Source organism: Bombus terrestris, chromosome 14 (assembly GCF_910591885.1).
Source record: "Bombus terrestris chromosome 14, iyBomTerr1.2, whole genome shotgun sequence".
Lineage (NCBI taxonomy): Eukaryota > Metazoa > Arthropoda > Insecta > Hymenoptera > Apidae > Bombus > Bombus terrestris.
In genome coordinates this window covers 11,787,873-11,810,443 of record NC_063282.1, presented here as the reverse complement: position 1 = coordinate 11,810,443, position 22,571 = coordinate 11,787,873, and the positions used below count along the sequence as shown (strand labels likewise).

At 35.4% G+C, this 22,571-nt stretch overlaps 1 protein-coding gene across 1 annotated transcript in view; it reads right to left on the bottom strand.

The window, feature by feature from the left end:
- The window catches only part of LOC100650944 (lachesin-like), a 124,245-nt gene that overhangs the window by 53,650 nt on the left and 48,024 nt on the right, over positions 1-22,571 (bottom strand). Inside the window, exon 3 of the mRNA XM_048411658.1 lies at positions 11,522-11,613. Within this exon, the coding sequence (XP_048267615.1) occupies positions 11,522-11,613 (92 nt within the window). The remainder of the gene's footprint in view (positions 1-11,521; positions 11,614-22,571) is intronic.

The window sequence follows — 22,571 nt, the reverse complement described above, 5'->3', positions numbered from 1 at the left end:
ATCTTCGGTTTGCTGTCGCTGTCGCGCAAAATTCCTATTCAAAAGCTGCTGTCGACGAACAGAGTGCAAGTCCAATTAGAAGCCGCCGCGGCCAGCGGGAGATCGTATCCCAAAAGCATGAAATTACAATAATTAGCTGGATGCTGTTCGTGCTGGAGACTTTTAAACCTCTTTTCCGCGCCATGTCAAAAGTACAGAGGAAGGAAAGGAAAAAATGTTAAGCGACAGCAACCGACAGAAAAGGAAAGAAACAGAAGAAACGTAAAGAAAATGAAAGGAAAGGGATGGCAAAAAGGAAAATACGGAAAGAAGGAAGAGAAGAATGGAAAGTTTAAGTAAAAGAGCCGAACTGAGAAATCACGGAATAATGAAATAAGAGGCACGACACTTTTGAATTAAAGGGGGTAAGGTAGCACTCGTGAGGTAAACTGCAGGACAAAAGGGACAGAAAGAGGAATTCTGGAACAAAGATAAGCTCAAAGTCAAGCCGTGGGGTCCTGAAGGAGACAAGCTTGACCTATTTGTCTCATAACAACGGTAATAGGATCGGAAAGTATTATAAGTAGAAGTGACAATCGCCGTGGGACAAGCAGCCTGTCGAGTGGCCGGGAGCAAAGTAAATTGATGGTGGCGGCATTACGTGGAAATGAAAGCAAGGAATAAATGTCTACTCAACACCGAGCCGAGGAAAAATAAAATTCTTGTATCGAGTCTATAACGGGAACTTTCGGGAAATTACTGTAATTTAAGGTCGGTATTTAATTCTCGAATGACCCGTGATGCGCTTACATCCTTTGTTTTGTCTCGGTTTCGAGAAGTTACAAGAAAATGGCCTGGGTTTTTACATTTCTCCGACAATCAGAGTGCCAGCCATTTTCAAGAGTCACTCGCTAAGGGTGGATTTTCCACTCGAAAAGCGGAAAAAATATAATAGCTGTAAGATAACACAATTTTTCAAAAAGTGACATATACCTGAAAAAATAATTGGAACGAAGGAATTACCTTTCGTGTGTACCTATTAGCGCGTAGATACTGTGATATATTGCATGTAGATGATTATAGTTTTACATCGACAACATTTACATGTTTAAATAATTGCAAAAACAAAGTATTCGAAGCCGTTATTTGAACGAATATGTCGGTTTATGTCATGTGAATATGTCACTACAGTAATTTATTTTGAAAGTACTTCGGTTTTCTAATTTAAAAACACGAGTACTAAAAGTTTAATCTGATATTACATAGTACTCTTATTTTCGAAATGTGTATTTACTAGTATCTCTTTATAGAAAACTTGTTGTTTTAAGATAAGGACGTTCTATCCTTAAAATGTTAAAAATACATTTTGAGAAACTTGATTGCTGATCCTATTACTTTTGCGCAATATCGTAAATAACTTATGTTTGGCATGATCGAACTAAGACCAATGCGAAGAAGACGATTGACTAGCAAGGTTGACACGTTTAGGCAGGATTTGAAATACCAGAAGTGTTGAAATTCGTCGACTCAGACGAGTTAGTTTATCGATTTTGAATTTCTATCGGATACCGATACTGAAATATCAGAACGACGAAGCATTAAGACAAGTCGTGCTCTTTCTTAATACCGCTGCTCGATTGGATGGCTTCTTAAATTATTTATAAAGCGTTATTCCCGACGAGGTCCGCTCAATTTTAAATGATTTTATGTCAAATATATCGAGAATACGAAACATCTCCCACGATATGTTTCTAATCGTTTTACTTCCAGAATATGACTTGCGTAAAGAGGATAATAGCTTTATAGTATAAATGTCTTTTCATAATATTACTGTTCTCATGAATTACATTTCGTGAAACATAACCAGGTATCTATGTAGATATTTTTGAACAGTAGTGTATCTCGTGTTCTGACGTTGACTTTCCATACTTATAGGTATGTGTAATAAATTAGTTACTCCGTTAATTGATTATTCTTTAGGTAAATTTTTTTTTACGTTCCAATTTATTATAGAGCAAAGGAAGACCGAGAAAAATTTATTGAAAAAGAAAAAAGGACATAGTAAATGCGAGTGAAAAGTTTTGTCGTGCTACGATTAATAAAGTGGCTTATTACGAAACAGGAAGTGCACGTTATGTCCAAGATACTAATCCGACGCTGACGCGAACATTCCGCGGAAGTTAAGAATTTTACGATATTTAATATAGGTAATAAGCTACCTCGGAAAGTTCGATAATAAGCTGTTCGTGAAAAGTTTTGGTGGCGGAAGATAGTTGCCTGTTGCTCGACTATATACTGAATAAATCCGTTGGACACGAGAGATTTATGAGAGCAACCGAGGCATTGTTCCTCCTTTTGATTAAATAAGAACAACTCGTTTATACCTGTCCGTGGAAAGTACGGTTTCCTAAGAAAACGTGAGAAAAATTTATACGACATTTGTGAATGTGAATATTTTCGAAATATATAGCAAGATTTTCACGGTATTTTCCACCTATTTGCGATAATTTCGTGTTCGTACGACCCAAGAGACAAGAAAAATTCTCGGATTCGACTATAAGCCTTTTATTTATCATTATCGATCTATTTGTCGTTAACATGCTGATCGTTCTCTTTTCGAGTGATCTTATGTTTCTAATCGAGATTGAAATTGTCTCGTTTGTTTCCTTTGTTTCTGTTCCGCCTTCCAGACTTTTCCTTCTTCGCTCGTTGTCCCTCGCCTCAGAAAATACGCAAGGCGCAGTAAAAGTTTTCCCCGCATCCGTTATTATCTTTAACTGAAAAGTAGATCACGGTGCAACGAACGCAAACAATATTAAAGGAATACGTTCTAGAGGAAACCATAAATCTGTGATACGCAATATCGCAACGATAAAGGCGAACGGAATACGGCATTATGGCAACCTGCAGTTTTTATTGCTTCCTCTGCATGTACACTGGGCACTGTACACTGTGCACCCGCTTAAGCTAAGTGATATACACGATTAAGTAAACGCTTAGAGACTCACTAATGCCAGTATTTGAAATTTTTACCGAGCTAACTTATCTTATATCGCTATGTCGACGCCTACTTTAATGATAGACTTTTTTCTTTATCTTCTCCTCCGGCTTTTTCCTTCTTTTTTCTTACCCAAAAGAATGACTTTAATTAAAGCTGTGGAAGGATTTCACGTGAGTTATTTATTCCGGAAGCTTGGTGGTGTCTTTTACGATGAAAGAAGTTCGTTGAGTATAGAACCAAGTATGTGCACCGTGCTGAGTGTAAAATTGAAGAGGTTCTGACGCGAAGTCGATGCAATGAAAACGCAATACGTCCATTTTTTTTAATGCTCGTGTGTTGTATATTCTCGATTGAAATGCAAGGCTCTTGAAAAATAAAATTGAAATCGTTACTTATATTAATCCGAAGAATATAAGAAGACACACAATCGGCATTTAGAGCGTTGATTCACGATATTTCGAAGCGTGAGTATTTAACTCTAGAACAATCACGTATCATGGTAGAATATTGCGAAACTGGCGTGAAATTATTTCTATAGAATTAAATTAAGCGGCATTTCATTCCTCTTCTATGTATATTTGTCCGAAAATAGTTTAAGAGCGTTTTGCAAATACACCATTCCTTTTGGTATGTTACGTATGTACATGGAAATTCATGCGGGTCATCGACCTGTAATTTTTTAACTCCTTGAAATAAATCCACGTTAGAATAGATTAAAAAATGATATAAACGAGTTACCAAACGCTCGCGACCAACTTTATTTATATCTTTATTTATTCGTTAGACACATTTCATCGAATGTACAAGTTTCGTTGATATCCGGAAATCAACAGTTTGACAAAGTGAAAAATATAAAAAGATAGAAATTACATTATAATGTTACGACGACATTGCTTCATTATATTTAAACGACTTTTTTATATGCGTAGATTTATGTATTGAATTAATGCTCAGAGATTAAATTATCTTAAGAATTCTAAGCTAAATATTTTTATAAAGCGGCGTGAACGCTTTGAATTCTTATGCTTATACTGCCGCTAGTCTAGTGAAGAAACGTGACAAAAAATTCCACGTGACTACAAACTAGATTATTTAAGAATATTGCAATCTTTAAATAAATTTAAACTATGAAATTTTCGCGAATTTTCTGACATATTTCTATGAGAGCGAATTGGCATAGTCATAATGTTTGAAAGAAAGATTCTAATTATCTTTCATAGCATTCATAACATCACATGTAGAGCAATTGTCTGAAAAACTATTTTTATGAGCACGGTGAATAAACGGTTATTCACATTTAGGTAGAAAAGTGTTAGCAAAGTCAATTTGTGAAAATGTTGAAAAATTACTTTCTTTACTTTAGTAGCTTTGCATGCTTTCCTATACCTACTTGATACTTGCTAAATTAAGGAACATTTTTCCACCACTTTAACCATCTCAGTAACTGTTATTTCTATATATTTCCGCATTTTGAATCTCGCACTTTTATATTTTCACTTTTGGGCGTTTCAATTCTTCGGAATTCTGTAATTTCTTTGTTCTTCTTCGTAACAGTTTCTCCGTCGTTCTACAACTTGTCCATCTTTCTTGCTTTTCTATATTTTAGTTTCTTTAATATCTTCGAGCAAAAGTTCTGTCATCTTTCTAATGAATTGATTTTCCACTTTTTGTCTTGTTTGTCCATCTAGCCTCTTTCCAATCCATCTAGTCTTTTTCCAATGCGCTCAGCTTCTTTTTTTTTTTTAATCGACATTTTTCCTTTTGCAGTTCCTTCCGCGCTCGCACAGATCCATAACTAGCTTGTTTTCTCTTAATTTACGAATTTTTTCTGTGTATTTTATGCCATATCTTCTTTCTTATTTCCATCCAACTCATTTTGTTATTTTTTTCTATCTTTTTCTTGTTTTTCGAAATTTTATTTGCTTTCCTTGGCCATTGTAACAAGATACCGATTGAAAGAGACGATAAGAGGGAACACGAGCATGAATTCGATTTCAAGTCGATCCTGTCACGTTAACACTCATGCTAACGCTAGGCGCATTCGATTGCACAAATTGTAAATATCGATGTTAACACTGGAGAAAAAGTTTGCAATACCTTTAACGCGAGTGTTTATGAACAGATAGAAGAAACTTGCCAAAATCGAAAGTTTTTAGGAACCTTTTTTATGAAAGAATGTTTGAGAATGTTTTTTCTTTTTTTAACTTGATCGATAAATTCGAAAAGTTTCGATTAGCTACGAGTAACTATCGCACTGTTACTGTTGGAGCTTTTGACATAAGAGTTTTACACTTTTGAGATGATATTCCTTAAAGAAAATGCAAAGAAAAAAATATTTTTCTAGTCCAAAATTCTGCGGTAGAACACCCCTCTTTATACGTGTTATACGGTAATTATAGAATGTCTCCATGTATTTCATTATAGATGACACTTATTTTGATATAAAGATATCTCTGGAAAAATTGAATACACGGATTATGTTTAAAAGAAATGTGTTATGAAATGTAAATAGAGTGCAAGTGGTGCAAAATTGTGGCTCTTTTCTGTTTATATTAACTTAAACACCATCCAAACAGTTACAGAACTGAAATAAAAATTTGTCTGTATATCTAATACAGTTGTATACTAAATTTCAAAAGTTCTAATAGCAAAATCCATATCTACGTACAACAAAAATACACAATTATATACATAGGTTGGGTATGCAATAGGCAATCGGAGGTTGAATAAAAAAACAAAGTCATCATAATTTTATTATGATATTATACCGTTATATTGTATTATAGAGAGTAAGAGAGAAGGAAGGGATATGTCATGAGTGAAATATTTCTTCACTCTTCTTTCTGCTTTTACCTTTTTTCGATTGCATTTTAAACCATAAAAAATTTCTTCATTTCAGCTGGCAAAACGACACTTGAGCAAGTCCATAAGTGACAGCCAGAACTGATTCAACTTAATTTGGTCTTGAGTTTAACTGCTTATTCTTAAGTTGAATAGCCCCTCTCTTTTCGTTTCACCGTTTGTTAAGCAGCCGATAAGCACAAGTTCCCAATTGGCCGGAAGTCTGCTTTCAGCACTTCGCACATTCCTTCAGGACCTTATTTATCCCTTTCACTATCGACCATTAGCGTTCGATATTCGATAAAACGAAAATGCCGAACCCTTCGCGTTGACCTTTTCACAATTTTACCACCCTTCACTAAGCCGGAATTATTATTTGTGATAAATCTCTCCCACTCGAAAATCATTTTATACAGATTCCAGTTAAATAACATGTAACAGCGCGCATCGCGTGATTTCTTGTGGAAAAATAAGAAAAAGATGTAGAATAAAATTTGCTCTGTCTCAGCTTAGTTTTTGAAAAAAACGAGTTTGAAAATTTATACTTAAACATGGCTAATTCTGGACTAGATAGTACTAAATAATCGACAAAAAGTCACTCTATGTGTGAAAATAAATCGAAAATGTAGAATAAAGCTTTTCACAGGACGCTTTGTTTTTTTAAGAAAAACAGATTTGAAGATTTACTACACGCATGCACTAAACCAATTCTTAATTAAATATATTCAAATTCTATTTTCTTCCAAATAAAATCTTAAATGAAAAAATTTTATTTTACATTTCTTATTATACTTATTCTCGCATCGACAATAACACCCTATTAATGGTTAACTCATCCAGTTGATAATTAACTATGTTCAAGCATACTTGATAGATTATCAAAGTCAATTTTATCGAAAACTAAGTCGAAAATGAAAAAATTGTATTGTATATTATTATTTTATTTTTCCATAAGGGATCATGTCGCGTCCGCTTTTACATGATATTGGATCGGATCCTGTATATGATTTACTCAAGCCTTTCTTTATATATCCTTTTGGATGTATATTTGTATATTTGTATCTAATTTACAAAAGAACTTTGATTTTATAAAATTATCCGAGCAATGATAATTTTATTAAGGATTTATTTCTTTTACATGTATATCCATACATACAATACATATATATGTGTATGTAGGATATGACCGGACGAGTGATACAACCGAGCAAAGGGTAATGTTACATAAAAAGTTAAGTAGGAAGAAAATAATAACATTGTATTTTATTCGAGAAAATCAAGTTTGAAATACACGTGCGGTTGAATAACACCGTTCGATTCATACCTAATTTTGCAACTTTCAGTAGGTGATTCTATAGATTTTTATGAGCTAAATACGAATCTACAAACAAGCAGGTACGTACAGTTTTAAAAAAATCAATTTTTTTTAATTTCAAATATTCGACTGTAAATATGTTTCGCGTTTTTCTTGCATTTTCTTGCATTTTTTTCTTTACATGACAATTCTTTGGACTCTTCCAAATATAATGATATGGATTGTTATTATATTACAAGCATTTCAATATTTTGAAATAATGATCAAAGTGAAAGGAACATCTAATACGCATTATTTTCTCCTTATATTTTTCAATTTGTTTCAAAAACAGAAGGTCTAGGGGAAAATCTAATCACATCACGCGACAAAACAGGCATTTCTACTAAAGAAACTATTAAAAAATCTACAAAATCATGATATTGTTTCTGTTATAGTATTAATGTGAATTTGCCGTCCTCGGTTAATCGATAAGAATCGATACTCGATCCGAGGAAGCAATGTCATTGCGGATCATCGAGCTGCACGCTTTCACCGTATCTTTCTTTCTCATCCTCTTTCTCTTTTTTCGTAGAAATACTATCTGCACTTATTGCGGAATGGATGCTTCTGTGAGAATGGAACTACATATGTACTCGAAATAACCGCGATCGTGAAATGTTAGTTCGTTAAAGTTAGTTCATTAAATGCAACTATAATACATGTTTGTAAATTGCTTAAGAAATGGAAACACAACATGTGAAATGGTCAAATAATTCAAATCTGTGTGCGTCTCGAATTACAGGAATATGCGCTTCTCTGCTGTAATTCCCTTATTACGTGCTCCTTCTTAAATGGCAATTTTTGGGAGGTTCATACCGTTTCTGATAATGGATATTAAGTTTTCCTATATTTTTGATAAATATACTCAACATCAGCGCACGTATCGATACACGTATCGATTGAGAGTAAGTTCGACGGCAATATAACGACGACCATTCGTAAATAGCCTCCAAACGCGATGATTTCTACTGAAGTTTCAATCGGAATCAGCCCTTGTCAGAGTCTCAAGGATAATATAATTAATTTCGCGGAAAGTAAAGCATGGAAACTAAAGCGCGAAAAGGAGCACGGTGGAGTTTCACTGATCGTACGAGGCTTTGGTAACCTGTGCAAAGGTTACTACGATCGCTCCATATTCATTAACTTTTACAAAAGAATTAACGGATAATGAAACGAAGGAAAAGTTGGAGTATAGTCACAATTCGTTCCGAGAAACGTATTGGATTGAAGAGTGCACGATGCGCGCTTGTATTACTCGCTTTCGTAATAATTCTACTTAATGGAACTCTGTAAATAGCTAAATGAGAAATTGAAAAGCCAGTTGTCCTTCATTTATTTATCAGGAAGTCGTGAAAAAGAAGGAACGAATGATTCGTCCGGGACGAATTAGCAAGGATCTTTTCGAGAAGATTCCAGAACGCGTGAAAGAGAAGCGATCCAACTATGAACTTACTTTCGCGGTGAGTTGCTGGGAGAAAAGAACATGCGACGAACGTCATTCTACAATAGTAGAGAACTAGGATGGATCAACAGTCAGCGAAGTGGAGTATCAGCGGTAAAGCATAATCTAAAACGGATTAGCTATTCGATTTACACGATATTTTAGATTTTAGCTTGTATTTGCTGTGACTTTTTTGCTTGTATGCACATGACTTTGTTAATTTAATTTGTATTCGAAAACAAATAATCTTAGCCGCACATGGGTTCAATATCAAAATGCAAACTTGAGAAATACATTCATATAAACTGCTGTTGATGCGTATACAATAAATGCTTAAATAGCTAGATTACTTGTAAACAATAACTAGTAATTATACATATTCAAAGAGAATAATAAGATGTTGATAATTGAGTTTACTACGATATATCGATAACATATTTTTATCTCTTTTATTGCACAATGCATAATGATGGATATAATATATGAGCACCTCGAGTTTATTATTCATTAGTACATTATACATGTAAAATATATAGAAAAGTGAGCGTCTTTCCACTGGATGAATTCATTTTTCATGGAGGTTAAAGCAGGCAAAAATTGAACGATGTTTGTAATTAAATGTCATCCGGCATTACAGGTACATCTCTTCGCATTCCTTTGTTAGAAACGGCGCATTGCATTGTATTTAATATTTCTCGATAGATTCTTGTGTTTTAGTTTCATTATATTTCTTTCGAAAATATTGAAACTCACAGATCGAACGATCGATATATTTTTACAAGTCCAATTTCCATTTTTTGAGATTTCATTTGACTCTATCTTTAAAGAATTGTCCTCTTTTCCTTTTTTTGCTTACTTTTAAGTTATCAACGGCCACTTCTTTCATGAATTTTACTTGACATTAGGAGCATAAGAGATTTTTGGAAAAAGCAAACGATTAATTCCATACCGAAAAAGATATAAAACATTGGTGCGAATATACAATACGAATCTCTCCAACTATGAAGCACATAGCTCCACTTGTAAATATATTAGATTGTCTTTTTGCATTCACTCCAAAGATATAGAGAAATTTATTTTACCTAAAAATTTTCGCTAAAAATCACCATATAGATGCACACGAAAATACTGAAAACTTTTCTGAAGAAAAGTCGCGAGACGCGTAGAGGAAAAGAAGAAAAGGAGAAAAGGAGAAAGAGAAAAACGCGTCGTAAACTGCGTGTGAATCTGTAACGAGAGTGGTCTCCGTGTCTTTTTCGCGCGGTTGATATAAGTATTTTCGAGAAGTTGACGATTCATCCGGTTTGTCTGTGTAAAGAGAACGGTATAGCTGACTGGGTCCGTAAAAAGTAATATTTCATCGGGAGGAAAGGTCGTAAGGCCAATATCAGCGTATATCGTCGGTGACAGCGTGCGTTTCAAAAGCGGATTAGTTCCGGTATTGTATTTACAGGTGGTCGTGAAGTGAACGGCTTAGTTGCAAAATTGGTCGTGCGGTTCGTGATGCATCATAACTCGCGGTATTCGTTGTGTTCCGACGGTTTTTCAAATCCTCATGGAAACAACTTTTCACGATAATTGACGCTCTCGAAAGCTGGTTGCTGAATATTGTGAGTAGAGACAATATTATTTCTCTTTTTCGAAAAATATATGAGAAAAAATTGATCGCGTGGGAGTATCGTATTATTTGAACGAATGAAAAGAACTTGTGATATTATGCAATGATTAACTGTTTCCACTTAAATCTAACTGTATTTGTTATATAATTTGTTATATATATACAGAAGATTAATCACGCGGCGGTACACCTGTCATTTTGCTTAATTTCAGTTTAAGAGCTCTGAGATATTGTGACTGTTTACCAACAAATTTTGACCAAGTTGAGATTGCAATTTGAAATATTATCAATTTGTAGGTTTTATTTGGAGATATTAGCAAGATCGATAAGAAACAGATGGAAATAATGCTCGTCCTTTTAAAAAATATTTTAGGTATGTTTTAAATTAATCAAGGTATCGGTATGAAAGTTTTATTCCTATTAAACCTATTTTTCCTATTTAAACCTAAAATTTCCTATTAAACCTATTAGATCTATTTATAGCAACGCATGAACTAGAGGACAATTCAAATCATGTTGTTGTTTTGCCTCGGAGTATCAAGATCGTTAGGATACTCGTAATGTAATAATAAACTCCGGACAAAACAATGTCGCCGCTACGTGCAACCGTCGAACAAAGACGAATTTGAATTTTTCGACTCTCCTCCGATCAGCATAAATAAACGGACGCAACCGAAAAGAGTTATCCGCTAGTTCTGCGAATCAGTTATCATCCAGTTATCTATCAGTTATTAATCAGAGTCTACAAGTATCTACGAGAATCTATCGAGCATCTATCGAGTATTTATCAGCGATCTTATTTTGCAACTTATACACTGTACGAGCGTCTCAGCGAATACTACCTGTATATTAGTTTATTTGATTGTTTTTAAATATTTTCGACGGTTTCAACAACGAGCAACCTCGTCTAATGAATCTCATGATCAAACATCCTCTACACAAGTCCTCTATATATTAAAATGACATTGATTATTGTTTCTACATTATTTGTTGGACATTAATCAAATTACTTGATATTATTTGAAATATTTATATTTCATATTCGTCGATGGAAATATGATTATTTCATATAAGATAACTGCCGTGGCCGTAGTCCAAGTGTTTATACCGGACCGTTGATAAAATTTCAAGTAGTATTTTGACATATATCGTACATGTAATTTTTAATATTTGTCAAAAAATGCGCCAACTAATTGAATTATTTGAAATGTTTATAACGTTAAGCATGCTCAAGTATATTGTGAAATAAAAATGTTTTATTAAATCTTTCTTTTGCGAGATACTTACCAAAAATGTCATTTGGATAAATTAAGAGAGCTATTAACACCATTAGAAGTGCTTTTTGCCGATCCACCATTTTGTCACGGTCATCGATCCAGCTGGAACAATAGAAAAAGTTAATTAAAGGCATGAGAAAGTGGGTAACACAACATCTGAAATAATTAAACAGCAGCAATTAATTGTTTCTGCCCTTATTAATGAGCAGAACTTTTAACTTTACGTATTAAAATTTCCGTCTGGTTTCATTATTATTATAATATAAATTAAAAACTTTCATCTTTTGTTAAAACGATTTGAATATTTCATTATCACTTTGTCGAAAATATGTTAAATAAATGATCGAAAGAAACAAACACAACACAAAACTAAATGTAATTTGCCGATCGCCAAAAAATGATTATCATCTTTTAAAAACTATCTACATAGAACAGAGTTCGCTAAATATCTCGTTATAGCATTCAAACGGATATATTAGGTTATCCCAAAAGTTTTTTTCGTTTATAAGGAAATAATAGAACAAAATGGATCAATGAATCAATTCCAATAGAACAAAATGGATCATACATAATTCAATAAAATAATATAAAATAAAAAATGTTGTGCATCTATTATTTCCTTACGAAACGAAAGAAACTTTTGGGATAATCTAATATTTGGTTCGATCAGTATCTGATTAAATGCGAAATATTAGCAGAAAATCCGCAATTTGCTTCGATTTGATACCAATTCGTTTCTCTTCCTCTACCTACGAGACGAGGTGAAAAAAGCTCGATAGAAATAAAACGGATGTCTTTTTTCTCGTGGTAATCGTAATATAATTCGATTACACCGAGTGAAGTCAAAACTAGAAGAAACTTTAAACCGAATTGAAAAAGCGAAAGAGATTACTTTATAGGGGATATAGTGATAAACTATTATACTCTTCATCAGTTTCTTTAGGGAATAACGAAACCCTTTAAGGACAAATCGATTACATATCGATTGTAAAATATAGATCACTGTGTGTACATTCAAATGAACAGCTGGCGATAACTATTTTCGAGTCACGAAAAATTGACAAATAAATTTGTTTGATATTTGGTAGATACGCAGTAAATGAAAATAGCGACTTCTTCCCCGAGAAGACTTTTGAAGATTTCCCTTATTTAACTATTTCTACCGTGTGCGGTCAAAATGACCGTTGATTAAAGAAGTAATATTTTTTATGATTTAACTTAGATAATGGTTAATTTATAACTAAATGTATATAAAATGATGAACTTTCATAAAATTTCATCCAAATTTACTTTTGTTTAATTTCAATTATAGACTTATGTTACGTCGCGTGAAGAGGTCCGCGCGACGTCTTCTATTGTCTGACCGTAAAGGCCCAAGCGTCGTTAAAGAAACCCTCAATAAACCTAAGGCCCACCATAAACCGAGTCTCATTAGCTTGCAGGAACCTTGAATCCAGCAAGTTTTTTGGGTTTATATCTGGTACTTAAACAAGTCATTAGGTCTATTGAGCGTGCTTAAAGATTACGGAGAAAGCTGGTATTTATAACGGGAAGAACTAGTAATTATATGATAGGGAAAACCAGGCATTTATAGAATAGAAATGTCTGGATTTTCCCACGAGTCATGCCGATGGGGTGCTTACATCTCCCATCTTCAAGCGTTAACGTCTTAGCCAATGGGTAGCGCGGATCCTTGTCCTCACCTTTCATAACTAAAAATGTAAGCAACGAATCCGCGTCCTTCGTTCAAAGGGCACACCCATACCGAGCTTTCCTCCGTAATCACATCAGAACGAACTTCAGAATTTTCCATCATCTCTCGCGGTGCCCACAAGTCCGACAGCTCCTATAGCTCTCACGGGCCTAGAGCTCCTATAGCTCTCACTCTCTCATCTAAGAATAATGCTTCTCTTCGTTATCTTTATCTTAACCAACGGCGTTACTACTTTGTGTGATTGTATAAAGTGTTTGAAATATATATACTTTAACTCTGTGAACCACAGTGTTATACTAACTGAATCACCCCTATTATCCTAACCGAAATACGGGGATCGAACTATTCGTGGTGTCGATCATTTTAATCGTAACGGGAATTTACGACTCCCGTTGACGCGTAGTCTAACGACCGCGTCTCCCCGCGATAGCTCGAAAATACAACTTAAATAGAATTACACTTTTATTTGTATAGAGATATATCTTATTCAATTTTGCTGCATTTTTTACAAATTATCTTATTATCAAATGTACATTTGCCGCATAAATATTTTCCGCATCTTAAACAAATTTTCGTAATTTTGAAACCTTTACAACTTTTTACTTGACAAGTTTTTTGTAGTAATGAGTCTGAACTTCTTGATAGTTTTATTACATGATTTTTTCCCGCGATTCTTTATATAAAAGTAATGTATGCACCAGGTTTTATAACAATTTTGTGAATTCTCTGTAAATTAGCCCCATACTGTAGATACCATTGCAAATTTATTGGCTTCTTTCGCTTATCTTATCAAATCGTATAAACCTTATAATTTCAGCAAAGTTTTTCTGCTCACTGTTTTTGAAAAAAAATGCAGGTCTTAAAATTTTATTCCACAAATATGAGACATCTAAATTTTTTATATAGCATATAGCATAGCAGAGCAATAAATACATCTAGTTTTGTTGCATCTAGCTCCCTCTTAGTCTCCAATACTCTAAATTCTTCTTCGTCCGTACATTTTATTATATGATCCCTTATACGGTGATCAATGATAAGATAAAATGCCGTCTTTACTTGTCTTTTCATAATATGCCGTTTAGCATATTCCTGAAAATATTATGGATTGATTTTTCTTATTTATTTATTGAAATTCACAATTTGTCCAATTTGGGCATTGGGTGGAATTTTTTAACAGTTATATTAGCATGTTGGTGGCTACCCGCAGCGGGGTACCATCCTCGTGTTTGCTAGGTTATGTCCTTTATGAGGTATGCTGGGTGCTTCCTTTTTAGTCTTCTGTCCATGTTTATGGTTTTGTACGTTTCCGCAGCTAGCCGGTTTGGGTATGTTGCTATTCTTTTTTTTTTTTTTTTTTTTTTTTTTTTTTTTTTTTTTTTTTTTTATTATTTATTTATTAAAATTCACAATTTGTCCAATTTGGACATTTGGTGGAATTTTTTAACGGTTAAATTAGCATGTTGGTGGCTACCCCCAGCGGGGTACCATCCTCGTGTTTCTTAGGTTATGTCCTTTATAAGGTCTGCTGGGTGCTTCCTTTTTAGTCTTCTGTCCATATTTGTGATTTTGTATGTTTCCACAGCTAGCCGGTTTATGTGTGTTGCTATTCTTAATTTGTATTTCTCGGAGTATCTGTTGATTTCTTCCTTGACCGTTGGCATTCCCAGGTCCCTTCGTATATCTTCGTTTCTGACATACCAAGGTCCGTTTACTATTGTCCTGAGGATTTTAGCCTGTATTACCTCTATTTTGTTTATATGGCTCATTGCTGCCGTCCCCCATAGTGGTATTCCGTACGTCCAGATTGGTTTTATGATCGTTTTATATATTTTTACCTTGTTTTCTGTGCTTAGTTTGGATTTTCGGCTTGTTAGCCAATGCATTTGTCTTCTTGTTTTCTGTATTTTTTCTACTATTGATTTGATGTGTAGTTTCCAGGTGAGTTTTTGATCTAAGTGGAGTCCTAGGTATTTGACATGCTTTGTTTGCGTTATATGCGTGCCGTTCAATAGGATATTTGGTGGTGTCTTTTTCCGTAGCGTGAATGTAATATGGTTGCATTTATTGGGGTTTGCTTTTATTTGTTTTTCTTGTAGCCAATTTTCTATTTTTACGATGTGTTCTTGTAGTATTTTGACTGCCGTTTCTGGGTTAGTATGCCTGACTAGTATAGCTGTGTCGTCCGCGAATGTCAATACTGTGCTGTTGGTAGTTGTTGGTATGTTCGCCGTGTATAATGTGTATAGTATTGGGCCTAGGACGCTTCCTTGTGGTACCCCGGCCTTGATGTCTTTAACTTGAGAATGTGTGTCCTTGATTTTTATTACGAAGGTTCTGCAGCTTAGGTAGGATTTTATTAAGTGGTGTATTTGCTCCGGGAATTGTTTCCTAATTGTTTGTAGTAGACTTTCATGGTTAATTTTATCGAATGCTTTCTCTATGTCTATGAAGAGGGCTGTGCAGTATTCCTTGTTTTCTAGTGCTACTATTATTTCGTTTATAAGCCTGTGCATTTGCTCTATCGTGGAGTGTTTGTTTCTGAAACCAAATTGGTGATCCGGTATTAGTTTTTTTGTCTCTATTATTGGTTTTATGCGGTCGTATATTATCTTTTCCAGTATTTTGGAAAATACTGAAAGCAGTGATATTGGTCTGTAAGATGCAGTTTGGTGCGGGTCTTTGCCTGGTTTATGTAACATTTTGATCTGTGCTAATTTCCATGGTTTGGGGAAGTATTGAATTCTTAGAATTGCGTTGAATATTACTGTTATTAGTCTTATTGCTTTTGGCGGAAGGTTTTTTAAGATTTTACCATTAATTAAGTCGATTCCTGGCGCTTTGTTGTTTTTTGTTTTATCAATTATGTTTCTAATTTCTTGTGCCGATGTTTTAGGTATGGTGTATTCCTTGTCGGCTGTGGTAGCAGTGGTTTGTGGATCCTCCTCCGTATGACTTTTGAGGTTGCTGTTGTTGGTAATGTGTGGTGTGAATGTGTTGTAGAGGTGGTTGGAGAATTCTTCAGCTTGTTCTTCGTTGCTTCTTGCCCATGTGTTATCTGCTTTTCTGATTGCCGGGACGGGTATTATTGGCTTCCTTATTTTTTTCGTGGCTTTCCATAGTGAATAGTTGGTGTTCTCGTGTGTGGAGAGTGTCCCTATGAACTTTGAGAATTCGTTATCGTTGTGCTCCTTTATTTTGTTTTTTATTTCCTTTGCAAGTTTGTTTAAGTGTTTTTTGTTTTCTCGGGTTCTGTATTTTTGCCATTTTGCTTTTGCTTTTCTTTTTTCTTTGATTTTGTCGAGTATTTCTTGCGGGATTGTTATTGTTTGTCTGCTGGTTGGTTCGGGAGTAGTGGTTGTCCTTGCTGCTTCCTGAATAGTTGCTGTCAATGTTGCTACTGCCTGTTCTATGTGTTCAGGAGTTTTTAACGGGATGTTGCAGTTTATTTTGCTTTCTATTATTTCTTTGAAAGTTTGCCAATTGGTGGTTTTATTGCATAGTGTTTCTGGTTTGCTATAGTGAATTGGTTTGTTTCTGTATTCAATTATTATGGCTGTATGATCGGAGCTGAGCTCGAGGTTGGGTGTTATTTTTAGTTTATTTGTGTTTAGTCCCCTTGTAATTGCAAAGTCCAGAAGATCTGGTTTTTTGTTCAGGTCAGTCGGCCAATGTGTCGGTGTTCCTGTGGATAATATATTGAGGTTATTATTTCTAATGTATTTTTCCAGTGTTCTACCTCGAGGTGTAATGTTTCTTGATCCCCAGAGCGTGTGCTTTGAGTTGTAGTCTCCCGCTGCGATGTACTTGTCCCCTAGGTCCTGGAAGTATTCTTCCCACATTTGTGTTGTTATTTTGTGTCGCGGAGGCACGTATACTGCTGACAACTGGAAGTAGTTGCTGCTAGTTTGAACTGTAACAGTGGTTGCTTGTAAATATTCTTTGTTAACTTGGCTGTGAAGATAATGTTTGATATCGTTTCTGACTATCACTGCTGTCCCTCCGTGAGCTTTTCCTGAGGGGTGTTTGGTATCATATATGGTGTAGTATGGTATTTTCAAATAGCTTTTTGTAGTGAAGTGTGTTTCTGAGACAAGTAGTATGTCTATATTATTATTGTATATGAATGTTTTAGTTTCGAGGGCCCGTTGTTGTAGGCCGTTTGAGTTCCAGGCTGCTATTTTTAGAGTGTCCGTTTTTATTTTTTGCTTAGCACGTTTGTAATTAGTTGTAGCATGACTGTGATTTGTTGGGTTTGCTGTTTGAGTACTGCATTTTGTTCGCTTATCATTCTGGTTAGCATTTCGGTGTTCTTTATGGATTGTTTGAGCAGTTCTTTGATTTCTGCAGTGTCGTTGTTACTATTGCTGTGGTATTGGTTATGTGTGTGTGTTGGTTGGCTGGTTACTTGAGCATAGCTTAGACCACCCATGGTGTTGGTGCTGATAGGTTTGGTATTTATTGCTTGCTCTGTATTTGGTAATATTTCAGGTTTTGTGCTGTCATGATGGGCTTGTGTGTTAGTGCTTGTCCTGCTTCGTAGGGGCGGGAACAGTTTTCGTTGTAGTTGTTTTCTTACTTCACAGCCTTTATAGCTGGCTGGGTGGTTACCGTTACAGTTGAAGCATTTAACTTTTTCTATTTTTCCTGAATATGGGCAGTGTGCAGTTAAGTGATTTTTTGCGCACTTGACGCAGGCTGGGCTTCTGTTGCAGTAGTTTTTAGTGTGTCCGTATTGTTGACACCGCATGCATTGAGGTATATCTTTTTTGTGTCGTGGTGGTTCGACTGTTACTATTGTGTTTAGTATTTGTTTGATATCATATATTTCCTTGTTATTGATTCTGGGTTCAAGTTCTATTAAGAATAGTGGTAGTGGTTGCTTTGTGTCGAATCTTGTTATATTGTTTATTGTTCTTGTTTGATGTCCAATTTTAGCTAACTCATCGCTTAGTTTATGTACGTTGGTTTTAGGATGCAATCCTCTTATGACAATTTTATAGCTCTTATCAGTTTTAAGCTGGTACGTGTGGTAGATAGCATTTTTTTCTTTTAATGCTTTTATAACTTTCCTAAATGATTCTGGTGTGTTTGTTTGAATTTTTACTTGATCCAATTTTGTTTGCTTTATTGTGTAATTGTTTTTCTCTTCTAGATTATTTAGTAGATCAATGAGCGGGTCTATTATTTGGGCCTCGACAAAGATTGGTGGTGGTTTTGTAATATGGTTTGTTTGGATAGTGGTTTTACTTACGGGGTCAGCGTCTATTTCTTCAGTTAGTGAGTTGAAGGAGTTACTTAGTGGTAATTCTTGCAGCCATCGCTGCTTTTCTGTGACTGGGTTTCCTATGGCACTTGTGTCTGTGGTTGTTTTACGTTTTTTGCTAGCCTTCACTGGCTTCCAGCTTTCATCCTGGTAGTATCTTTCATGTTCTGAATTGCTATCTTCCTGTCCCCGATGCTCTTTAGTTTCTTCTGTCTCCATGTTAGTTTGTTTGGTTTTTATATAATATGTTTCTCCTTTTGTTGCTATGTTTATAGTTGGTATCTGCATTGTTATTTTATTTCCTCCTCACTATCACTTTGCGGCACTATTACTTTGGAGCACTTTTTCACTATTCACTTATACCTGGAGAGGACGACCGTCTAGACACGTCCGTCCTCCTCGGCTGTCCGAGCAGGAGTGTTGCTATTCTTGATTTGTATTTTTCTGAGTATCTGCTAATTTCTTCCTTGACCGTTGGGATTCCCTCCGTATGTCTTCGTTTCTGACATACCAAGGTCCGTTTACTACAGTTCTAAGGATTTTAGATTGTATTACCTCTATTTTGTTTATATGGCTCATTGGTGCTGTCCCCCATACGTCCGTACGTCCAGATTGGTTTTACGATCGTTTTATATATTTTTAATTTATTTTCTATGCATAATTTGGATTTTCGGCTTGTTAGCCAATGCATTTGTCTCCTTGTTTTCTGTATTTTTCTACTATTGATTTGATATGTAGTTTCCATGTGAGTTGTGTATCTAACTGGAGTCCTAGGTATTTGACATGCTTTGTTTGTGTTATATGCGTGCCGTTCAGTAGGATGTTTGGTGGTATCTTTTTTCGTAGCGTGAATGTAATATAGTTGCATTTATTGGGGTTTGCTTTTATTTGTTTTTCTTGTAGCGAATTTTCTATTTTTGTGATATGTTCTTGTAGTAATTTGACTGCCGTTTCTGTGTTCGTATGCCTGACTAGTATACCTGTGTCGTCCGCGAATGTCAGTAGTGTACTATTGGTAGTTGTTGGTATGTTCGCCGTGTATAATGTGTATAGTATTGGGCCTAGGACGCTTCCTTGTGTATTTTGGAAAATACTGGAAGCAGTGATATTGGTCTGTAAGATGCAGTTTGGTGCGGGTCTTTGCCTGGTTTATGTAACATTTTGATATGTGCTAATTTCCATGGTTTGGGGAAGTATTGAATTCTTAGAATTGCATTGAATATTATTGTCATTAGTCTTATTACTTTTGCGGAAGGTTCTTCAAGATTTTGCCATTGATTAGGTCGATTCCTGGTGCTCTGTTGTTTTTTGTTTTATCGATTATGTTTCTAATTTCTTGTGCTGCTGTTTTAGGTATGGTGTATTCCTTGTCGGTTGTGATAATAGTGGTTTGCGCATCGTCCTCCATATGACTTTTGAGGTTGCTGTTGTTGATAATGTGTGGTGTGAATGTGTTGCAGAGGTGGTTGGAGAATTCTTCAGCATGTTCTTCGTTGCACAGTCATGCTACAACTAATTACAAACGTGCTAAGCAAAAAATAAAAACGGACACTCTAAAAATAGCAGCCTGGAACTCAAACGGCCTACAACAACGGGCCCTCGAAACTAAAACATTCATATACAATAATAATATAGACATACTACTTGTCTCAGAAACACACTTCACTACAAAAAGCTATTTGAAAATACCATACTACACCATATATGATACCAATCACCCCTCAGGAAAAGCTCACGGAGGGACAGCAGTGATAGTCAGAAACGATATCAAACATTATCTTCACAGCCAAGTTAACAAAGAATATTTACAAGCAACCACTGTTACAGTTCAAACTAGCAGCAACTACTTCCAATTGTCAGCAGTATACGTGCCTCCGCGACACAAAATAACATCACAAATGTGGGAAGAATACTTCCAGGACCTAGGGGACAAGTACATCGCAGTGGGAGACTATAACTCAAAGCACACGCTCTGGGGATCAAGAAACATTACACCTCGAGGTAGAACACTGGAAAAATACATTAGAAATAATAACCTCAATATATTATCCACAGGAACACCGACACATTGGCCGACTGACCTGAACAAAAAACCAGATCTTCTGGACTTTGCAGTTACAAGGGGACTAAACACAAATAAACTAAAAATAACACCCAACCTCGAGCTCAGCTCCGATCATACACCCATAATAATTGAATACAGAAACAAACCAATTCACTATAGCAAACCAGAAACACTATGCAATAAAACCACCAATTGGCAAACTTTCAAAGAAATAATAGAAAGCAAAATAAACTGCAACATCCCGTTAAAAACTCCTGAACACATAGAACAGGCAGTAGCAACATTGACAGCAACTATTCAGGAAGCAGCAAGGACAACCACTACTCCCGAACCAACCAGCAGACAAACAATAACAATCCCGCAAGAAATACTCGACAAAATCAAAGAAAAAAGAAAAGCAAAAGCAAAATGGCAAAAATACAGAACCCGAGAAAACAAAAAACACTTAAACAAACTTGCAAAGGAAATAAAAAACAAAATAAAGGAGCACAACGATAACGAATTCTCAAAGTTCATAGGGACACTCTCCACACACGAGAACACCAACTATTCACTATGGAAAGCCACGAAAAAAATAAGGAAGCCAATAATACCCATCCCGGCAATCAGAAAAGCAGATAACACATGGGCAAGAAGCAACGAAGAACAAGCTGAAGAATTCTCCAACCACCTCTACAACACATTCACACCACACATTACCAACAACAGCAACCTCAAAAGTCATACGGAGGAGGATCCACAAACCACTGCTACCACAGCCGACAAGGAATACACCATACCTAAAAAATCGGCACAAGAAATTAGAAACATAATTGATAAAACAAAAAACAACAAAGCGCCAGGAATCGACCTAATTAATGGTAAAATCTTAAAAATCCTTCCGCCAAAAGCAATAAGACTAATAACAGTAATATTCAACGCAATTCTAAGAATTCAATACTTCCCCAAACCATGGAAATTAGCACAGATCAAAATGTTACATAAACCAGGCAAAGACCCGCACCAAACTGCATCTTACAGACCAATATCACTGCTTCCAGTATTTTCCAAAATACTGGAAAAAATAATATATTGCCGGATAAAAACAATAATGGAGACAAAAAACTAATACCGGATCACCAGTTTTGTTTCAGAAACAAACACTCCACAATAGAGCAAATGCACAGGCTTATAAACGAAATAATAGTAGCACTAGAAAACAAGGAATACTGCACAGCCCTCTTTATAGACATAGAGAAAGCATTCGATAAAATTAACCATGAAAGTCTACTACAAACAATTAGGAAACAATTCCCGGAGCAAATACACCAATTAATAAAATCCTACCTAAGCAGCAGAACCTTCGTAATAAAAATCAAGGACACACATTCTCAAGTTAAAGACATCAAGGCCGAGGTACCACAAGGAAGCGTCCTAGGCCCAATGCTATACACATTATATACGGCGAACACACCAACAACTACCAACAGCACAGTATTGACATTCGCGGACGACACAGCTATACTAGTCAGGCATACTAACCCAGAAACGGCAGTCAAAATACTACAAGAACACATCGTAAAAATAGAAAATTGGCTACAAGAAAAACAAATAAAAGCAAACCCCAATAAATGCAACCATATTACATTCACGCTACGGAAAAAGACACCACCAAACATCCTATTGAACGGCACGCATATAACGCAAACAAAGCATGTCAAATACCTAGGACTCCACTTAGATCAAAAACTCACCTGGAAACTACACATCAAATCAATAGTAGAAAAAATACAGAAAACAAGAAGACAAATGCATTGGCTAACAAGCCGAAAATCCAAACTAAGCACAGAAAACAAGTTAAAAATATATAAAACGATCATAAAACCAATCTGGACGTACGGAATACCACTATGGGGGACGGCAGCAATGAGCCATATAAACAAAATAGAGGTAATACAGGCTAAAATCCTCAGGACAATAGTAAACGGACCTTGGTACGTCAGAAACGAAGATATACGAAGGGACCTGGGAATGCCAAC